The sequence below is a fragment of the Ovis aries genome, chromosome 4 (genome assembly GCF_016772045.2).
Source record: "Ovis aries strain OAR_USU_Benz2616 breed Rambouillet chromosome 4, ARS-UI_Ramb_v3.0, whole genome shotgun sequence".
Taxonomy (NCBI): Eukaryota; Metazoa; Chordata; class Mammalia; order Artiodactyla; family Bovidae; genus Ovis; species Ovis aries.
The window spans coordinates 115,222,591-115,241,695 of NC_056057.1; the positions used below are offsets into that span (position 1 = coordinate 115,222,591).

A 19,105-nucleotide genomic window follows, 5' to 3' on the forward strand; every position below is an offset into this window, starting at 1 on the left:
TGAGCTGAGTTCCTTGTTGCCACCTCAAGAGGGGGCGGAGGCCCAGACAGCTGGTTTGGTGGCTTGTCCAACGCCATTCTTGAGATCCTGAATCATTAGGTTTCCTACTGAAGCCCATTCCTGCGGTGCTGACTCAATCACCTGGGTGTTAGGGCCCCCAGGGCTTAGGCCCAAGGGTTGATGTAAGGACCAGTCCAGGAAATGGAGAGAGAGAAAAACAGAGTGCATTCCAGATTGCCTTCTGGAGGAACTTGGAGGAGGAACCTGTGCTTCTTTCCTGGGAGGGGAAGTGTCATAATAGCTCAGGACTTGCAGAGTTTTATCCCAGAGCAGGAGGCAGAGCTATGAAAACAAGACTTCGGGTGTCCCCAAATGGAACCTCACACTGCAGAGGGGCCAAGAAATTCCCACGATCTCTCTGAGATGTCTGCCCAAATGGGTTCTGTGGGGTTTCCTCTGGTCTCTCCCCAACCTCACTCACCCCAGTTTTCCACCATATGCAATTTAGGATCCTCTCAGACACCCTCTGCACCCAGCCGAACTTCAAACTAATCCTGGCACATTTTCCTCCCCAGTTTCACTCCAGATTCATCAATGGACAGCCTCCCTACCACCAGCCCAATTCAAGTTATTATAAAGGGCACTTTTCCTTGCCAGGCGTGGAGAAGGGAAAGAGGGGACCCGTGACAGAGCCACTATCCAAAAGGCAGTCACAGCCTGGTAGGGAGGTGGCTATGCAAGCAAATAATTACACAGAAGAAATAATCGAGAAATTGCAGGTGTAAGAGCTGTGCGGTGGCAGCTACAGGCAAGCCAGCCTGACTTCGGTAGGAAGGTATCTATCAGGGAGACGGATCTGGAGTCGCGCCAGTGGTTCTAAACTATTGTGTAGCGCGAGCTTGTCAGAATCACCAGGGGAGTTTTTCCCCAAATATATGTGGTGGCCATAGCGGGTGGCGAGCTAGTGGTAAAGAATCTGCCTGCCAATGCAGGAGACAGATGCAGGTTCGATCCCTGGGTCGGGAAGATCCCCGGAGAAGGGCACGGCGACCCACTCCAGTGTTCTTGCCTGGAGAATCCCATGGACAGAGTAGCCTGGCGAGCTGCAGTCCGTAGAGTCGCGAAGACTCGGACACGCCTGAAGCGACTAAGCAAGCACACACGTTGTCCCCGGAGCTCTGACTCGCCTAGGGGAGCGGGGTGGATGGAAAGGCACGTGCACATATTTTGGGGGAAAAAAAAAAAAACAACTCCAAACGATTTTTGTCCCTTGGTCTCCCAGAACCAGCGTTCTACACTCCCCGGAGATTTCGGGTCACCTGGAATGCTCTGAGAGCACGCGTAAGAGACTGACCTCGCGGTCGGCGACTGACGCGTTACTATGGATACCCGGCGGGGCGGGGGAGCGCACTCGGCACGCCCTCAGGACGTCACCTCAGAGCCGACCCCTGAGGCGGGCGGAAAACATTGCCGCTTCCGGCTCGGCCCCGCCCAGAACTGGACGAGAGGGGGACGGGCCACAGGCGGCTCTCTCCAATCATCGTTGAGGCGCGAATGAGGTTTCCTCCAATCACAGCTTGCAATGAAATTGATGCTTCTTTCCGCCAATCAGCGCCGCGTCGCGCGGGGGTTGTCGGGATGCGGGCTAGAGCCAACATGGAGCCCTCAATGGGATCAGGGTGAAGCCGCTGTTGCCAGCTGGTCCGGTTCTACCCACATCATGCTGGTGCACTTGTTTCGAGTCGGGATTCGGGGTGGCCCCGTCCCAGGCAAGCCGTTGCTACCCCTCCGCTTCCAGACATTCTCGGCTGTCAGGTAAAAAGGGACGAAACCTAACTGGGAGCGTGGGATACTGACCCGCCTGAAGGGCGTGGGGCCCGCCGGGAGATGGAGTCCCGGGCTCTCGCAAGGTCTGCTGGGAGCTGTAGGCCGTCCTGGCCCGGGGGTCGACTGTCGTTCCCATGACGGCCAGGTGCCGGCAGGAGGCTCGGCGCGTCTGTGTCCGCGCGAAGGCTGGACGGAGGGGGGCGCTCTGGGTCGGGGACCACGCTGGGTGTGCTCTCCCCACCAGGGGGCGCCGTGCTGCACAGGTGTCATTTCGGTTCAGTTCAGCCGCTCAGCCGTATCTGACTCTCTGCGACCCCAGGGACTGCTGCACGCCAGGCCTCCCTGTCCATCACCAACTCCCGGAGCTTACTCAAACTCATGTCCATCGAGTCGGTGATGCCATCCAGCCATCTCATCCTCTGTCGTCCTCTTCTCCCCCTGCCTTCAATCCTTCCCAGCATCAGGGTTTTTTCAAATGAGTCAGTTCTTCGCATTAGGTGGCCAAAGTGTTGGAGTTTCAGCATCAGCATCAGTCCTTCCAGTGAATATTCAGGACTGATTTCCTTTAGGATGGTCTGGTTGGATCTCCTTGCAGTCCAAGGGACTCTCAAGTGTCTTCTCCAAAACCACAGTTCAAAAGCATCAGTTCTTCGGTGCTCAGCTTTCTTTACAGTTCAACTCTCACATCCATACATGACCACTGGAAAACCATAGCCTTGGCTAGACGGACTTTTATTGGCAAAGTAATGTCTCTGCTTTTTAATATGCTGTCTAGGTTGGTCATAACTTTTCTTCCAAGGAGCAAGTGTCATTTAATTTCATGGCTGCAGTCACCATCTGCAGTGATTTTGGAGCCCCCCAAAATAAAGTCTGTCACTGTTTCCCCATCTATTTGCCATGAAGTGATGGTAGTGGATGCCATGGGCTTAGTTTTCTGAATGTTGAGTTTTAAGCCAACTTTTTCCCTTTCATCAGGCCCCCCCTTTCTGGCCTCAGTTCTCATTCTTGGAATTGGTCTGGAGATGTGGACAAAAATTAAGTGTCCAGAGACATTTTGTATGGCTGTTCCCCAGACTCAGTGTGAATTGAACAAAAATGGTTCCTAAATCTGTATACTTTCAGCAGAGATAGAAGAGTATGTATATGTTGGTGTTCATTCGCTCTGCACACGTTGGTCCCAAGAGAGAAAAACACAAATGGGGAACGAAAAGGACCCAGAGACTGGGACTCCGTTGTAAAAGCTTTACGAGAAGCAACTGATTCCTTTCTAATCCTAGAGTGAAAACCCAAGAGCCAGGCAGGCAGCAGATCACAGGGTCGGGTGGATGTGGACTTGTGTCCTTCAGGAAGCACATTTGACTGATGGAGGGCAAGAGGGGCAGAGCTGCAGCTTAGAAGTACTGGTGCTGGGAAGTAGTTGCCAGTTTTGGGCAGTGACCAAGCACTGCTTAGACCTTAGTTTGGAGAAGATGAGAAAAGCTGGAAAGTGGCCATGGTAAATTACTAAAAGGCTTGAATACAGTCCTTAGGAAAAGAGTAAGGGTGTTGATGTTATTTAAACGAGAGCACAACCCCAGGAAAGACATCAAATTGTGTGCTGGGATTTGTGTGTTCATAGTGCAGTGTTTTTCAGACCTGCAAGTCACAACACAATAGATCAGAAAATGAATTTAGTGAGTCTGGACCCTTTAGAAGGGATATAGGACTTCCCTGGTGGTACAGTGGATGGGAATCCACCTGTCAATGCAGGAGATCCAGGTTTGATCCCTGGTGCGGGAGGATTCCATGTGCCTCAGAGCACCTGTGCCTGTGGGCCACAACTGCTGAGTCCGCACTTGAGGGCCTAGCCAGCATGCCACAACTTCTAAGCCCACACACTTAGAGCCTGTGCTTTGCAGGAAGAGAAGCTACCACAATGAGGAGCCCCAGGGCAACACAGAGTAGCCCCTGCTCACCACAACTAAGGAGAGCCCGAGTGCACCAGCGAAGACCCAGTACAGCCGTAAATGAATTAAATTTTAAAGAAAGTGAATATAACATAACACGTTTAAGAATATAATATAACACGTTTAAGAAACAAATTAGGGAGGGACTTGCCTGGCGATTCAGTGGTTAGAACTTGGGCTCACTGCCAGGGCTCATATTTGATCCCTAGTGGAGGAACAAAGATCCTGCAAACCTTGAGGCCCAAAAAAATAAAAAACTAAGGAAAGTGTTTTTTTGTGAAGCATTTCAATTTTCTGCAACATACATACGTTCACTGTGCTCAGTTGTAAAGTAAAATATATTTCGTACTATTGTCTATAGTAAGTCTAAATCTTTAAAAACATTGCAGCAGTGAATCGGGTTATTTGTTGGTCAGTCACTAAGTCATGTCCAACTCTTTGTGACCCCATGGCCTGCAGCATGCCGGGCTTTCCAGTTCTTTACCATTTCCTAGGGTTTGCTCTAACTCATGTCCATTGAGTCAATAATGCTGTCCAACTATCTCATCCTCTGTTGTCCCCTTCTCCTCCTGCCTTCAATCTTTCCCAGCATCAGGGTCTTTTCCAGTGAGTCAGCTCTTCACATCAGGTGGCCAAAGTATTGGAGCTTCAGCATCAGTCCTTCCAATGAATATTCAGGGTTGATTTTGTCAGATTCTTCTGCATTTCTGATGAGGGCATGCACTCAACAAACATAACCATTTGCTGAACTCTGTTTTGTACCAGAGCTCTGCTAAGTGTTCTGGGGATACAGTGGTGAATAAGATCTTACTTCCTGCCATCAAGGAATATATATAGTCTGATGGGGAAGTGGGGTATTTACAGAGAGCAGGACAGTGAGCTTCTCTGTTTATATATTTTTCCATTTATATTTTGGATAGATATGAAATATGCGGTGGAAAACAGGCAGGTGGATGGGGTGGGGGGAGATGTCACATAGAGGTGGCAAGAAGCGCAGGCAGGCTTCATTGAAACAGGGAAGGATGAGACTGAGTGTGTAGTTAGGAGGGTCTGGAAATAGGAAAAACCATTGTCATAAAGGAAAACCCTCCCATCCATTTGTTTTTTAAAAGCCTCTCCCCATCAGTAATCTTATTTGCATCTTTGATCATCCTCCCATCTACTCTTGACCAGGTAACAGATATTTCTAACAGGCCTCCCTATAGCTGCTCCTGTCCTTCTCCAGCTCACTCCTCTCTGCAAGGATCTTTAAAATGCAATTATGATTATGGTCTTCCTTGCCCTCTCAAGTCCACATGTTTTAAAGGGACAGTAATGGGTCCCCCACTCCCCACCCTCAGCAAGCTTTGTCGTTAGCTATTTTTGTGTCCCCCCCCACCCCCGCCCTATACATTGTTGTTGTTCAGTCACTAAGTCATGTCCAACTCTTTGCCATCCCTTGGACTGCAGCATGCCAGCCTCGCGTGTCCTTCACCATCTCCTGGGGTTTGCTCAAGTTCACATCCATTGAGTCGGTGTTGCTATCTAACCATCTCATCCTCTGCCGCCCTCTTCTCCTTCTGCCTTCAATCTTTCCCAGCATCAGGGCATGTATGTCCATACACCCATGCTAAAGCTTAACCACCACGAGGACCGTTACGTGGTCTGTCCTGTTGGCCTCTTGCTCCCTGGACCTTGGAGCAGAGCATGGTGCATAGTAGGCTGGTCCCCCTGCATTGCCATCTACAGATACCGAAACTGCAGGATAGGGGATCTTGGCCTGTGTGAGATGACGAGATACAAGTTACTTGGATTTTATCGTCACCTTTTTCTTCCATGCCTTGTCTGTCACGTTAGCCAAGGCCCGGGAGGGAACAGGGTGATGGGGTATAATAAGCTTCCGACCAGTGGGCAGAGTCTTGGGATCACTCCTGGTCGCACCACATGTAACTGTGAGCTCATCACACTCAGTCCTGAGCCTGGATTCTGGAGTCAGACAGCAGGGCTCCCACCTTGTCCCAGTTCTGCTGCTTGTCTGTAAGGGGAGCACCGTCCAGCTCTGATGACCCGTCATTCTGAAAGAGCAGGGGTTGGAGGTGGTTGCTGATTAGGGCCAGCCATCCCAAAGACGAGCTGGGGGCAAACACCTTTGAGACTTGATGACTTTCCACTGGGTGTGTTTGTCTCAGAAATGGAGTTTGCCTAAGAGCCACCCTGAGATGGCCAGGGAGAGCTGTCACAGAGAAGCCTCTGTCCCCCAGAGTGCTGAGCCAGAGGCCGAGAGCCGGGCGCCGCGCTGCTCAGCTGAAGGCCAGCCAGGCCCGTGAGCCGTCATTGACATTCTCTCTGCAGGTCCTCCGATGGCCGCCCCAGCGCCTGCCTCCTCGGGGCCATGGCCCGGCTGCGCTCACAGCTCCGGGCCCGCCTCCCTCGAGCACCCCCGGCTCCCATCCGGAGCCCCTCTGCCTGGCACTGGGTCGGGGGAATCCTCCTGGGCCCCCTGGTTCTGAGTAAGTGCCCCCGCCTCGGCCTTGTGGCACTGTGTGAGCCAGAAGAGGCTCCCCCGGCCCGCTCCAGACCCCGTGTCCTGGAGCCCCGCTTTAACTGGACGCTCTTCTGGCAGTTTCTGCGCCCCCACCTGCTGGTCCTGGGGGCAGCCGTTGTGGTGAGGTCTTCTCCCGCCCCCCCGACCAACACCAGGGAAGGGAAGGATACAGCCCCCGTTTGCAGAAGCCCCCAGCCAGGGCTGCGCGGAGACAGCTTTCCTGCCCGCCTGAGTCTCAGAGGAGACCTGGAGCCGCTGGCATGGGGACATGGCCGAGGGTCCCTTGGAGGACCTGCACAGGGTGGCTGGGGGACAGGGTCCAAGGGTCCCCAGGAGCTGGCGGCCGGGTTTTCCTCTCTGAGAGACACAGGAACCCCCACAGCAAGGGGCAGCAGTGAGAGAGGAAGGTTCAGGAACGGGGTAGAGGTGGTCCCCCTCTGACCGGCTGCCCCCGCCCCCAAGCTGGCCCTGGGCGCAGCCTTGGTGAACGTGCAGATCCCCCTGCTCCTGGGGCAGCTGGTGGAGATCGTGGCTAAGTACACGAGGGACCACGTGGGCAGCTTCCTGAAGGAGTCCCGGAGCCTCAGCACCCACCTGCTCCTCCTCTACGGCCTCCAGGTACCACAGGAGGGAGGGCTGGGGGGCCCACCGCTCCCCCGAGGAGCCCCGGGCTCCCCTGAGAGCCGGGCCTGTCTCGCAGGGCCTGCTGACCTTCGGGTACCTGGTGCTGCTGTCGCGCATTGGCGAGCGCATGGCCGTGGACCTGCGGAGGGCGCTTTTCTGCAACCTGCTCCGGTAGGGGGTGGGGGCCCTGTGGCCTGGGGGCGTGTCTGGGGCGGGGCCTCGTCCTGAGGGCGTGTCTCCCTCCTTCCCTCCATCTGCGGCCGCCACCAGCCAAGACATCGAGTTCTTCGATGCTAAGAAGACAGGGCAGCTGGTGAGCCGACTGACGACGGACGTGCAGGAGTTTAAATCCTCCTTCAAACTCGTCATCTCCCAGGTCAGTGCCCCAGGTGGAGGGGACCTGACCTGGGGCACTGTTAGAGTCACACACGTTTGCACACACTCTTGCAGGCCAGCCCTGCCCCACTCTTGGGTCTCCTCGCCCCCAGCTCACACCAAAGCAAGAGGTCTGCCCTCTGGTGAGGATGTGGGTGCGGGTACAGGGACGTTCACAGGTGGGAGGTGCCACAGCCGTGTGTCTAAGGTCAGGATAGGCTCTTTCTCTCCTGAGGTGAAATCTGACCTCCCCCGGAAGCTTGCCAAGAGCATCGTCATGGCCTGGCCCCGGCGTGCCTGGCCCACTGACAGGAGAGCCAGCGACAGCTCTGCTGAATTCCTGATGTCCTCTCTCCATCCCCTGCTCCCCATGTTGTCACTGACCCCCCAGCAGGCCCTGGGCGGCGTCTCCAGGCGGTCCTTTTTTTGGTTCAGTTTCTGGAGCAGAAGAGGGCAGTGGCATTAGAAGGAGGAGGAGGAGGAGGCCTTGGTCCGTAGTTTCTCACCCCTGCTGGTCAGGAGAGGGTTACAGTCTGTGACCAGTGGCCTCCCGGGGGTCAGACCTGTGGCCTTACCCTGTGAGTGGAGTGGGGAGCTGGCTCTAGCCATGCGATGCTTGGTGAGTCCCACGTCCTATTGCTGACACCTCACAGGCTTCCTGTCCACTGCCCAGGGGTTGCGGAGCTGTACGCAGGTGGCCGGCTGCCTGGTGTCCCTGTCCATGCTCTCCACACGCCTCACGCTGCTGCTGATGGTGGCCACACCTGCCCTGATGGGAGTTGGCACCCTGATGGGCTCAGCTCTCAGAAAACTGTCTCGCCAGTGTCAGGAGCAGGTATCGGAATTCCCGCCCGCCCCCCCCTGCACTCCCCTCCTCTGCGCCCTGTGCTCCTCGGTCACCCTCCCCGTCTGCATCCTGGCTTCCTAACTCCTGGGTCCCTCGCAGGTCGCCAGGGCAACGGGTGTGGCAGATGAGGCCCTGGGCAACGTGCGGACTGTGCGAGCCTTCGCCATGGAGCAGCGGGAGGAGGAGTGAGTCCTGAGTGGGGGCAGAGCGCAGAGCTGGGGGATGCTCCCCAAAGGCCCCTCCATCTGCCCTGGGCCCCACCTTGCCAGCTTCCTGAGGGCCGGGCTTGGCCTCTATCCCCAGACGCTATGGAGCGGAACTGGAGGGGTCCCGCTGTAAGGCGGAGGAGCTGGGCAGAGGGATCGCCTTGTTCCAGGGGCTCTCCAACATCGCCTTCAACTGTGCGTGAGCAGGGGCCCCCGGGGGAGTATGGGCGCAACTCGGGGTGAGCTCAGAAGAGCCAGGGCAGCCCTCTGCCTGCTTGGCGGCCAGTGTCACCCCAATGCCGGGAAGCTGATCTGCTAACGAGGGGAGAAGGCTGCCAGCTCAGGCAGGGAGTGGGCACACAGGCCCAGGGCCACATCTGAGCCATGGGCAGGGCTGCTGCGGAGGAAGCAGTGAGGTGCCCCCAACCCTCTCATCGCCAAAGGAGGAACTAAGGCAGAGACCATTCGCGTGACTTGCCGGAACGCCATTCGGGGAGCATGGCAGGGACCGGTGCTAGGACCAGCACAGGGGCCAGGCTCTGCCCCCGCCCTCCTCCCTGACCACCTCTCCTCGCCCCTCACAGGCATGGTCTTGGGCACCCTGTTTGTTGGGGGCTCCCTCGTGGCTGGGCAGCAGCTGACGGGGGGAGACCTCATGTCCTTCCTGGTGGCCTCCCAGACTGTGCAGAGGTGAGTGTGGGCCGTTCTCTTCCCGAGGGGCCCAGCTGGGGCAGGGGGCACCAGTCTGCTGTGGGTACGGTGACCAGCTCCCCCAGCGAAGTGCAGGTCTGGGGAGGGGGCCGCCTGCCTCCCAGCAGTGCCCACTCAGGGCTCCCCTCGACCTCATTCACTGTACCCTCAGAAACACAGCTGTCAGCTTCAACTTCCCAGCAACTCAAAAGTTTGCTTGATAAGCCGTTTTTGTTTAATTTCTTGATAAAATGCACGTAACAGAATTTACCGTCTTAACGTATTTAAGTACAGTTCAGTAGCGAGCGTCACATAACGCTCATGTTGTGTGACCATCACCAACATCCGTCCTCAGAACGTCTTCACTTTGCAAAACCGAAATGCTGTCCCTAGACGACCCCCCTACCCACCCCCACCCCCACCCCCCCCACCCACCCCCACCCACCCCCCGCCAGCCCCCGGCGACCCCGTCCTGCTGTCTATCTCTGTGAGTCTGTCCGCTTCAGGTCCTCGTGTAGGTGGGCTCATACGGGGTCTGTCCCTGGTGAGGGCATCTTTCTGTGAGCGCAACTTCTCCCAGGTTCATCCACTTTGGGCCAGGTGTCAGAACTGCCTTCCCTTTTAAGGCTGAGTAAGACTCTGTGTGGTCTTCCCTGGTGGCTCAGACGGTCAAGGGTCTGCCTGCAGTGCGGGAGACCTGGGTTCGATCCCTGGGTGGGGAAGATCCCCTGGCGGAGGAAATGGCAACCCCCTCCAGTATCCTTGCCTGGGAAATTCCATGGACAGAGAAGCCTGGCAGGCTACAGTCCATGGGGGTCTCCAAAGAGCTGGACGTGACTGAGCGACTTCACTTTCTTTCTTTAAGAGTCCAAGTACAGTAGGCCATCTTTGATGCACTCTCTAAGAGCTGGCCTCCCGCCCTCTGCCTGACCTTCCCCTGCATGTCCCACCAAGCTGGCTCGCCATGTCCGTGGCTCCGCTGGCCCTCTGTCCCCACCAGCTCTGCCATGAGAGGACCCAGGGCGGGCGGCCTCCTTCCCTCCCTGCCCCTTCCAAGCTGAGTTCCTGGCAGCTCCTTCCGCTGATTCCACTTCCCCTCGCTTTGTCTTCTCCCTCATGCACCATATACACCAAAACACATACAGTGTAAATAGACGCTAGATAAATAGAGCAAATGTGGAATAACAAGTAACTGCAGAGGGAAGACCCGTGTTACCACCAACTGTGTGGAGAAAACAGCATCAGCCCCGACGCCCCCCTGGATCCCCCCGCCTCACCCCGATTCCCCCGGTCCTTGCGTCTTGCTCTGCTCCGGGTCTCACCCCCACGAGCATGGGGGCCGTTTCTTCCAGAGTCCTTCACCATTAGCCTTGTTACCATTCGGGGCAGAGGGCGCTCACCCCAAGGCAGGGCAGGTAGACAGAGTCCACCTTTTCCAGCCCCAGGCCAGTGTCCCACAAAGACCAGGATCCGCCCATTTCTGCTCAGTGCTGCCTAGTCGGGCCCCTTCACACCCTCTCTGGGCCTGGGCACCCCCCTCCTCCCCCGTGGCCTTGGGACGCAGGTCTGAGGGTTCCAGAGTCGGAACTCGGGCCGCCCCCGGCTGCCCCTCCCGTGGTGCTGACCTGCACGGACCCCCCCCGGCTCCCTGCATGGGGTCGGTCTTCCTCCCTCGGACTCGCCTTCCGCTGGGCCCCCTCGCGCTGTGGCCTGGGCACAGACCTGCTCCTTCCCTCCCCGCCAGGCCCTAGCTGCACAGCCTGGCAGGCTAGCAGACTACCGTTACAGACTCAGGAAAGCCGCTCACAGGCTGCTAGGTGGGGCCACTCACTGGGCCCTTGGCCCAGCCATTTGGGGGCCCCTCGCCAAGGACAGGGGGCTTCCCTGGGGACTCAGGCGGCAAAGCGTCTGCCCGCAATGTGGGAGATGCAGGTTCGATCCCACAGGAAGACTCCACTGGAGAAGGAAATGACACCCCACTCCAGTACTCTTGCCTGGGAAATCCCATGGATGGAGGAGCCTGGTGGGCTACAGTCCTTGGGGTCACAAAGAGTCAGACACAACTGAGTGACTAACACACACACACATATACCACATGGAAAGCCTTCACCACCCACCTTGGAGGAACTGGGTGTTCAGTAAAGAAGTTGTTGTTTCCTCCTGGGGTCTAGCCCAGGGGGAGGCAGGGAGGCAGGCCTGCCCGGAGTTCAAGCAGCCTCAATCTTTGGACCCCACCTGAGGGGTTCTCAGTGGTGGCCCTGGGGTCCTGGAAGGGACGGGGAGGTGCCCAGATGGACCAGGGTCACGGCCAGGCGTCCGGGTCTAGGTCCCCCTCGGAAGGGCCCAGCCACCTCTCTGCCCCGCGGGGCCCCCAGGGAGGGCGAGGCCTGCCTCTCGCACCATCCCCGCGAGCAGGGTCACGCGCAGCTGGCTTTCAGTGGTCGCATGGCAGCCCCGCCAGGCCCTAGTGGCTTCCAGGTCTCTGGTGGACAGTGCTCTCCCGACATTGGCCGAGAGCACCCTGTCCCGGCTCCTCTCCGTGCCTCTCGCCCCCTCCAGCAAGCGCTCTGAGCCCCGTCCCCTCCACCCCCAGCCCCCACCTGGGTGCTGGGACAAGTATGACCCTGGGGAGGCAGTCTTGCTTCTAGAAAAACCCGCACACACCATGGCAGACACACAGTCACGGGTGGCCAGGCCAGCCTGGCACTGTGACTAAGGAGCGGTGACTCACCCACCTCCAGCCCCGTGTGACAGAGGCAGCCGCCCACTGTCTGGGTGCAGCTGCAATGAGATAACATCTTCAGGGAATTTTCTCTTGGGGTCCCCCAGCCACCCCCTGACCTGCGGTCCAGTGTCTTCTGTTTCCTTCTGCCTGTGGAAGGAGTAACATCCTTTTTTCCACTTGATTAGACCTTGCTTCCCCGGGCGTGGACAGCCCTAGATCCCACTGCCTGGGTGGGCCTCACCCTGCAGGCTTCGGGCAGCCTGAAGCCCAAGCCCCTGCCCGCCACCCACCTTCCCGGCCGTTTCCTCCCTGGAGCCTGGCCCTCAGGGAGTCCTCAGCTGTCAGCCCCCTCCGGGCCAGGAGAGAACGAGGTTCTGAAGGGAGGAGCGACTTGTCCCAGGACTGGGTGGTCTGCCCAGGGTTGCCAAGGCCCCAGGTTTCGGGAGAAGCCTCTCGGTTTGGCCTTAGGCTGCCCGGTTCCCCCCCTCACTCAGCACGCCCGCCCCCTCAAACCTGCCCCTCCGCCTCCAGGCCGCCTTCTCTCAGCATCTTCCTGTTGCCCGCTTTCAGCCCACGTCTTCTCCTTGCAGGTCCATGGCCAACCTCTCCATCCTGTTCGGTCAGGTGAGCTACAGAGAAGGGTCTGGGGGTGCGGGCCTGGAATCTGGGCTGGAGTCCCACAGCCACCCACCTGCATGCTTGCATGGGCATCCAGGGAAGGGGACACCATGAGCCCTTCCCACCCGGGTGGGGGAGCCCAGGAGACGCTGCCCCTTCCCTCAGACCCAGGCCTCCCTCACCCCAGACTCAAACCCCTCCCCAGGTGGTGCGGGGGCTCAGCGCAGGCGCCCGTGTCTTTGAGTACATGACCCTGAGCCCCGGCATCCCACTCAGCGGGGGCTGCAGCCTGCCCCGGGAGCGCCTGCGCGGCTCCATCGCCTTTCACAACGTCTCCTTCAGGTCGGTGTCAGCCGCCTCCTCTCCTTTCCAGGCTGAGGGCAGGGGAGGGGGAGGTCTGGGGACCCGTGGGACGGTGTGGCCCTCTGAATAAGCCCCCCTCCGGGGCTCAGGGAGACTTGAGAGTTCAGGAGGGACCAGGGCGACAAGGGTCCGAGAACCTGGTGCGACCTGAGGATCTCTCGCCTCCCGCCAGCTACCCCTGCCGCCCCGGCTTCCCTGTGCTCAGAGACTTCAGCCTCACGCTGCCCCCAGGCAAGATCGTGGCCCTGGTGGGCCAGTCCGGGGGAGGTAAGAGAGGCCCGCCACCACCCCCCACCTGCAGCTCCGCCCCCTGGAGCCACCCAGTGTGGCAGGAGGGGCCCCGCTCTCCCGGAACATGCTCTGGAATCCCATGCCCCGCTCCCCTCCCCGACCCCCAGGAAAGACCACCGTGGCCTCTCTGCTCGAGCGCTTCTACGACCCCACGGCGGGCATGGTGACGCTGGATGGGCAGGACCTGCGCACCCTCGACCCTTCCTGGCTCCGGGGCCAGGTCATTGGCTTCATCAGCCAGGTGAAGCTTGCTTCTCAGTCCTGCGGCCCTTGAGGGGGTGGGGGCAGGTGGGCTGTCTTCACTGGTCCTGGTGTTCATTCACCAGGGTCCCAACCGCTGCTGCTCTGCCTTCGGACTTTGTCCCTCAATTTAAGAGATCGCACAGGGCGGCCATTTTAGGATCCCTGACAGCCCGTGGCATCCAGAAGGTCAAATTGTAATAATAAAATCTTCCTTTCCAGTCACCCCAAAGCAGGTTGCCCTGCCCGGCCAGCTGGTCTTGCTCTCCTAGCCGCCTTCCCTCGCCCCTTCCCAAGGGACCCCGTGTCCTGCAGCGAGCTCAGCCTCTCCCCACTCTGATGGGTCTCTCTCTGACCAGTAACTCTGAACCTCCCCACCTGCCCTCCACGAGGTCCTGTTGTGGCCAGAACTCTCCTGATTACACCCCTCAGGGGTTCGGGGCAGAATCAAGATGTTGCCTGTGGTTCCCCCCACCTCCCATCCCCAGGAGCCCGTCCTGTTTGGAACCACAATCATGGAGAACATTCGTTTCGGGAAGGTAGACGCCTCCGACGAAGAGGTTTACGCAGCCGCCCGGGAAGCCAACGCACACGAGTTCATCATCAGCTTCCCAGAGGGCTACAACACCATCGTGGGTGAGTTCAGGCACGGCGCCCCACACGGGCCTGGGGGCCCACGTGGGCTGGGGCGCGGTGGGGCAGGAACACGGTCATGGCCTCAGGGGATACCAGACCGGGACTGTGGCCTCAGGGGACAGAGGCGGCTTTCCGGGGACAGAGTCCATGCCGGGTGGTTCAGGCACAAGCCGGCTGCAGGGAAAGGAGCATGATGGGGACACACGTGATCCGCGCCGTGGGCACTCTTCAGAGCTCACCACGTCAGCTCCCGAGACCTGACCAGAAGCTCAGGGTATTGATCTCTTTCTCTCTCTGGCTTTTATCCTTGAATGAAAGGTGTTCCCACTCTTGCTACCCATAGGGATGGGTTTGGTTGGGCAAATCCCTGTTCTGACTTACCCAGAAGAGGGCTCCGGTGGTTCTAGAGCGTCAGAACGTTGCAGCGCCACATGAGAATCTTCACATTGACTCTTGCGGCTTCACGTGTTCCTCTCAGAGGCCCTTTCTTCAACCTTTGGGCTCGTGTCCGTTTTCTTGGCTCTGTTGCAGAATATTCCAGCATGTCTCATGGTCCTGGACATGTCCGACTCTTTGTGACTCTGTGGACTGTAGCCTGCCAGGCTCCTTTGTCCATGGGATACTCCAGGCAAGAATACTGGAGTGGGTTGCCATGTCCTCCCTCCAGGTGATCTTCCCCACCCAGGGATTAAACCCAGGTCTCCTGCATCTCCTGAATTGGCATGTGGATTCTTTACAACTGTGCCACCTGGGAAGTCCTCTCATGGTGCAGGCATATCCAAAGTTCTCAAGTCTCTTTTTGGCCACACCTTGCTTCATGCAGGACTTTAGTTCTCTGACCAGGGATCCAGCCAGGGTGCCCTGCAGTGGAAGCACAGAGTCGTAACCCCTGGGCCACTGGGGAAGTCCCTCTCAACCTTCTTGACACTTAGGTCAGGGCTTCCCGGGTGGCTCAGATGGTAAAGAATCCGCCTGCAATGCAGGAGGCCCAGGTTTGATCCCTGGGCCGGGAAGATCTGCTGGAGAAGGGAAAGGCTACCCGCTCCAGTATTCTTGCCTGGAGAATCCCATGGACAGAGGGCCCTGGTGGGCTACAGTCCACAGGGTCACAGAGTTGGACAGGACTGAGTGACTGACACAGTTAGGCCTCGGTCTGCTGAGCTTAGCCTGCCCCATCGTGCAGCCCTCCTTCGAGGTCCGTGTTTCTTGCTGCTGAGACTCTGCTCCTTGGACGCTGCCCTGCCTGAAGGAGCCGGCCCTCCCTGTCCCTCCGGCTCCTGCTCTGTGACTGTCGTCACCTGGAGGCTCTTCTTGGCACTAAGCCTGCCACCTTTGCTGTTCTCTGTGGGCATTTTGGACCCCACATGTGGTCTTCCCAGAATGTCCGGGGGTAGGGTGGACTCCCACCATTCTGCCACCCCCAATCCAGGGCCACGTCTGGGTCCAACAGAGACCCAGGAGGCCAGGAGAAGGTGGCTAGAGCTTCAGGGCCGGGGCAGGTGGGCCCGGGCCTGTCGCAGCTCCGAGCTCTACCCTGGTGCAGGTTGGAGCCTGGCCTACTCGGGTGTCACTGCGCCCCGCTGTGTGCACAGGGGTGAGGGGTCGGGGTGCTGCCAGGCGTCACGCCTGCCCTCTCCCCACCTCGTGCCCCCCAGGTGAGCGGGGTGCAACCCTGTCTGGCGGCCAGAAGCAGCGCCTGGCCATCGCCCGAGCGCTCATCAAGCAGCCCGCCGTGCTGATCCTGGACGAGGCGACCAGCGCGCTGGACTCGGAGTCCGAGAGAGTCGTGCAGGAGGCCCTGGACCGCGCCAGCACCGGGCGCACCGTGCTGGTCATCGCCCACCGGCTCAGCACCGTGCGCGCGGCCCACCAGATCGTCGTCATGGCCCACGGCCGGGTCTGCGAGGTTGGCCAGGGCCCTGGGGCACGGTCGGTGGGCTGGGATGGACACAGGGAGGTAGGTGGCTCAGCTGAGCTGTGGGAGGGTCTGGCTTGACCCTGGGGGCTGGGGGTTATGGTCTGGTGGTAGCACCCGTGTGGATTCAGGAGTTCTTGCCCTTCAGTAAGCCCGGGCCGCTCTGGGCCCCTGTTTCTTCCCAAGGGGGTGGGTGAGCAGTGAGCAGAGCGGCAGTGAGACCCCCAGTGTCACAGGGGAGAGTTCCCAGAAGCGCACAGTGCTGGGGGAGGGCCCCAGGGAGACCCTGATGGGGGCCCAGCGGGAGCAGCACCCCAAGGCTGGGTCTGCAGTGGGACTCGGAGGCTGTATGGGGCCCGGCTCACAGCCCCCCAGCCACCTGCACTGGGCGAGGGGCGCCGGGCCCTGTAAGGAGGACAGAGGGACCTAGAGGCTCTTGCACAATCCAGCTCGGCTAACAAGTGCAGATGCGCCAGCCGCGACCTATGACCCACAGTGCTGTGTCCTCGGGAGGGGCTCTGGCTTAGGTGGAGGCCAGCCCAAGGAGCTGGTCCTCCGAGGGCTGTGAGCTCTGGGCCGGGCCGGGGGTGACCATCTGCCCCCGCTTCCTCTCTGCAGATGGGGACCCATGAGGAGCTCCTGAAGAAGGGCGGGCTCTACTCGGAGCTCATCCGGAGACAGGCCCTGGATACCCCGCCTTCAGAGGCGCCCCAAGTCCTCGGGCACCGGCACTCCAAGTCCTGAGAGGTCTGGTCACCACCAGGCGTCTGTGGCCAAGGCCAAAGCTCAGCTCAGGGGGACCTCCTACAGACCCCGCCCCCAGGAGGAGAGCCAGCATGCTGGATGGGGCGGCTCCCCCTGCTCGGAATAAAACCCCCGGGCCCGGCACTGGTCTGGGAGGAGGCTGGGCCCAGCTGTCCTCCTGCTGCCAGGCTGCCCGCCTCCTGTTGGAGCCGAGAGTCCTTGGGCTGGCCGCCAGGGGAGGGGGCGGGCTCCCAGGCCCCGCGCGGGTCCCCTCCCTTTGCCCAGCCCTCCTGACCCCTCTGCCCACCCTGCTGCGCCTCACCTCTAGGCACCTGACAGCTTATCAGTGTACAGGCTGCCGCTGCAAGGACTCTTTCACAAGTCAGCACTGGGGGAGGGCAGTGGGGACTCACCCCAGCATTCCTCCCACACCCAAGCCAGTTCCTCCATGGACTCTTAACGTGCCTCTCAGACCCTGGGAGAAGCGGACCAGCCTCAGAACCAACCCTTCAAACCCACAGTCCCGTCCTGCGCACAGCTTCCCTTCTCCTGCCCCGTAACACAGTCCTTTAGACGTCGCCCCCCATCCCCCACTACTGTCTGAATGGGACAGGTGCCTGGTGGGCCCCCTGGCCCAGGGGTGGGGGGTCAGGGGTGGCTGTAATCTGTCACCTGGTGAGAACGTGGACCCCCGCCCTCTAGGTAGGGACACCTAGCTCTGACAGTGACAGAAGGGGGACACATGCCCCAGCCCCCACCCACGGGGGACAGTCAGTGCTAACGCCCCCCAGAGCCCACCATGGAGCAGCTGATGCCAAGCTCCTTGGGCTGATGAGACAGAAAATCAGGCCAACGATGAGCGGCCATTGCCAACCTCCCTGGGGTGGTCAGAGGAGGTCCCAGGTGCAGGTCTGACCAGAGCTGCCTCTTGAAAGAGGACAGGCCAGCTGCCCAGTGGCATGAGCCTGCGACCCCGAAGCTGTGAGTGGGGTGGGGTGTCAGCTTCCGCGGGTTTCCCTCCAGCCCTGGTCGCCCCAGAACTGGTCACCCCTCCTCCCTGAGGTCTGCTCACGGCACTTCCCTCCAGGAAGCTTACCCCACTTCACAGCCCGTACCAGCTGACGACCCCGCCGAGTCTCGCCCTGGGGTGAGGAAGCAGGTGGCCCCAGTGAGCCCATTTGGATATATCCCACGGCACAGAAGGGTGACGGGGGCGGCTGCGGCTGGAGGCCAGCCTGGGGCAGCTTGCACAGCTCCGGTGTGCGTGCGGCAGCCAGGGCTCAGTCCCCCCGCAGCCTCCGTGGATGTAGTCCGGGAGCAGATGCTACCGTTGGGCCATGACCAGCCTGCTTGGATGCCCTGCTTTCTTGCTGATGAGAGGTCGACTCCCTGGGCAGGCAGGCCTGGCCTGGCTCCAGCTTGCTCTGCCACTAAACCCCTCCCTGGGGAGGGCAGCCAAGGGCAGGTCTCAGCTTCCCGCCCTGGTCCACACTGGCCGGCTGGGCCCCTCCCAGCCCTGGCCAGCTCCTGTTCCACCAGCAGCCTCCAGACGTCTCCCAACACCAGATCCCAGGTCTTTCCTGACCTCTGCAGGGTGGCCTCTCCGAATCCTGCCCCCTCCTACCCCACCCCCTTTAGGGAAGTAGTGAGACCACGGAAGCCCCTGCGGTCAGCCGCCCACTCGTAGTCTTAACCCCGGCCTCGGCTCCTGCAGCCATTCTGCATGGGTCATAAACCCAGCTGTACTTCTAGTTGAGAGCTTGTTTTTAAGAGTTTAATTAGAATGATCTGTGGTAAGGTACTTGGGGCTGCAGCCTCAGACTCTGGTTACATCTGTGCAGTAAACGGTGTTATTCATTCCTTCAAGATGTGTGTTCATTAAGCGCCTGCTGTGGGCCGCAAAGCCCACAAGGTGGGGACGGGGAGGCCCCTGCCCACTGCGGTCTCACTGGGAGGACGGGCGATCGCAGTGCAGTGTGGCCGTGTTCAGTTGGCACACTTCCCCTCGCTGCCAAGAGCCCACGTCTCGTGGAGCCTCACCGCAGAGGCTCTGTGGAAGGACACAGAGCAGAAATGAACGCAGTCGACAAACTAGCGGAGATCAACCCCAGCGTGTCTCAGGCTGGCAGTGCCTCCCGCAGCCGCAGGCAGACCAGCGGCTAACCGAACCCAGGGTCTGGCGGCCCAGCAGGCCCTCCCCAGCTAGGCCCCCTCAGCAGCTGCCTCCTTCCTGTCCCCTGTACTTCGGGTCAGCAAGATACCGGAACCCCACGAGGCCAGCGGGCCTGCAGCTCTGCTCTCTGTTTTCCAGCCGCCAGGAGCTCTCCTTCACCCAACCCATCTGTGGAACATCCGAGGCATCATTCAAGGGCCCCGACTCTGCCCTGAGACGGCCAGTGTTACCACCCCATGCTGGGCCCTGTGGCCCAGGACTCTCCAGCTGGCCCAGAGGCCACGTAGCTCCTCCTTTAGAAAAGTGCCCCCCGCCTCCCACCCACCCTTGGAAGATAGACACACGCCCGTGTTCCTGATGG

The 19,105-nt window shown here is 59.6% G+C and overlaps 1 protein-coding gene across 5 annotated transcripts; it reads left to right on the top strand.

Moving 5' to 3' along the window:
- The first annotated feature begins 1,632 nt into the window (after nucleotides 1-1,632).
- ABCB8 (ATP binding cassette subfamily B member 8) lies at nucleotides 1,633-18,437 on the top strand. 5 transcript variants are annotated; one of them, XM_027969005.2, is made up of 16 exons: nucleotides 1,633-1,815; nucleotides 6,105-6,417; nucleotides 6,760-6,915; nucleotides 6,998-7,092; nucleotides 7,192-7,297; nucleotides 7,970-8,131; nucleotides 8,243-8,328; nucleotides 8,447-8,544; nucleotides 8,934-9,039; nucleotides 12,355-12,388; nucleotides 12,588-12,724; nucleotides 12,918-13,012; nucleotides 13,144-13,277; nucleotides 13,765-13,912; nucleotides 15,568-15,869; nucleotides 16,446-18,437. In XM_027969005.2, exons 1-16 carry the CDS (start codon nucleotides 1,721-1,723, stop codon nucleotides 16,569-16,571), a joined length of 2,193 nt encoding a protein of 730 aa, XP_027824806.1. In that variant the 5' UTR covers nucleotides 1,633-1,720; the 3' UTR covers nucleotides 16,572-18,437. The 5 variants fall into 5 exon arrangements, with proteins under 5 accessions (XP_027824806.1, XP_027824807.1, XP_042105208.1 ...); XM_027969006.2 differs by having other exon boundaries at nucleotides 15,568-15,818; XM_042249274.1 differs by lacking the exon at nucleotides 16,446-18,437 and adding an exon at nucleotides 14,028-14,186 and having other exon boundaries at nucleotides 15,568-15,680.
- Nucleotides 18,438-19,105: the final 668 nt, after the last annotated feature.

Coding starts and splice junctions, on each gene's coding strand:
- ABCB8 (XM_027969005.2), top strand. CDS start 1,721: ATGCTGGTGCACTTGTTTCGAGTCGGGATTCGGGGTGGCCCCGTCCCA. Junction 7,298..7,969: donor TCAAACTCGTCATCTCCCAG/GTCAGTGCCCCA, acceptor TCCACTGCCCAG/GGGTTGCGGAGCTGTACGCA. Junction 13,913..15,567: donor GGGCTACAACACCATCGTGG/GTGAGTTCAGGC, acceptor CGTGCCCCCCAG/GTGAGCGGGGTGCAACCCTG.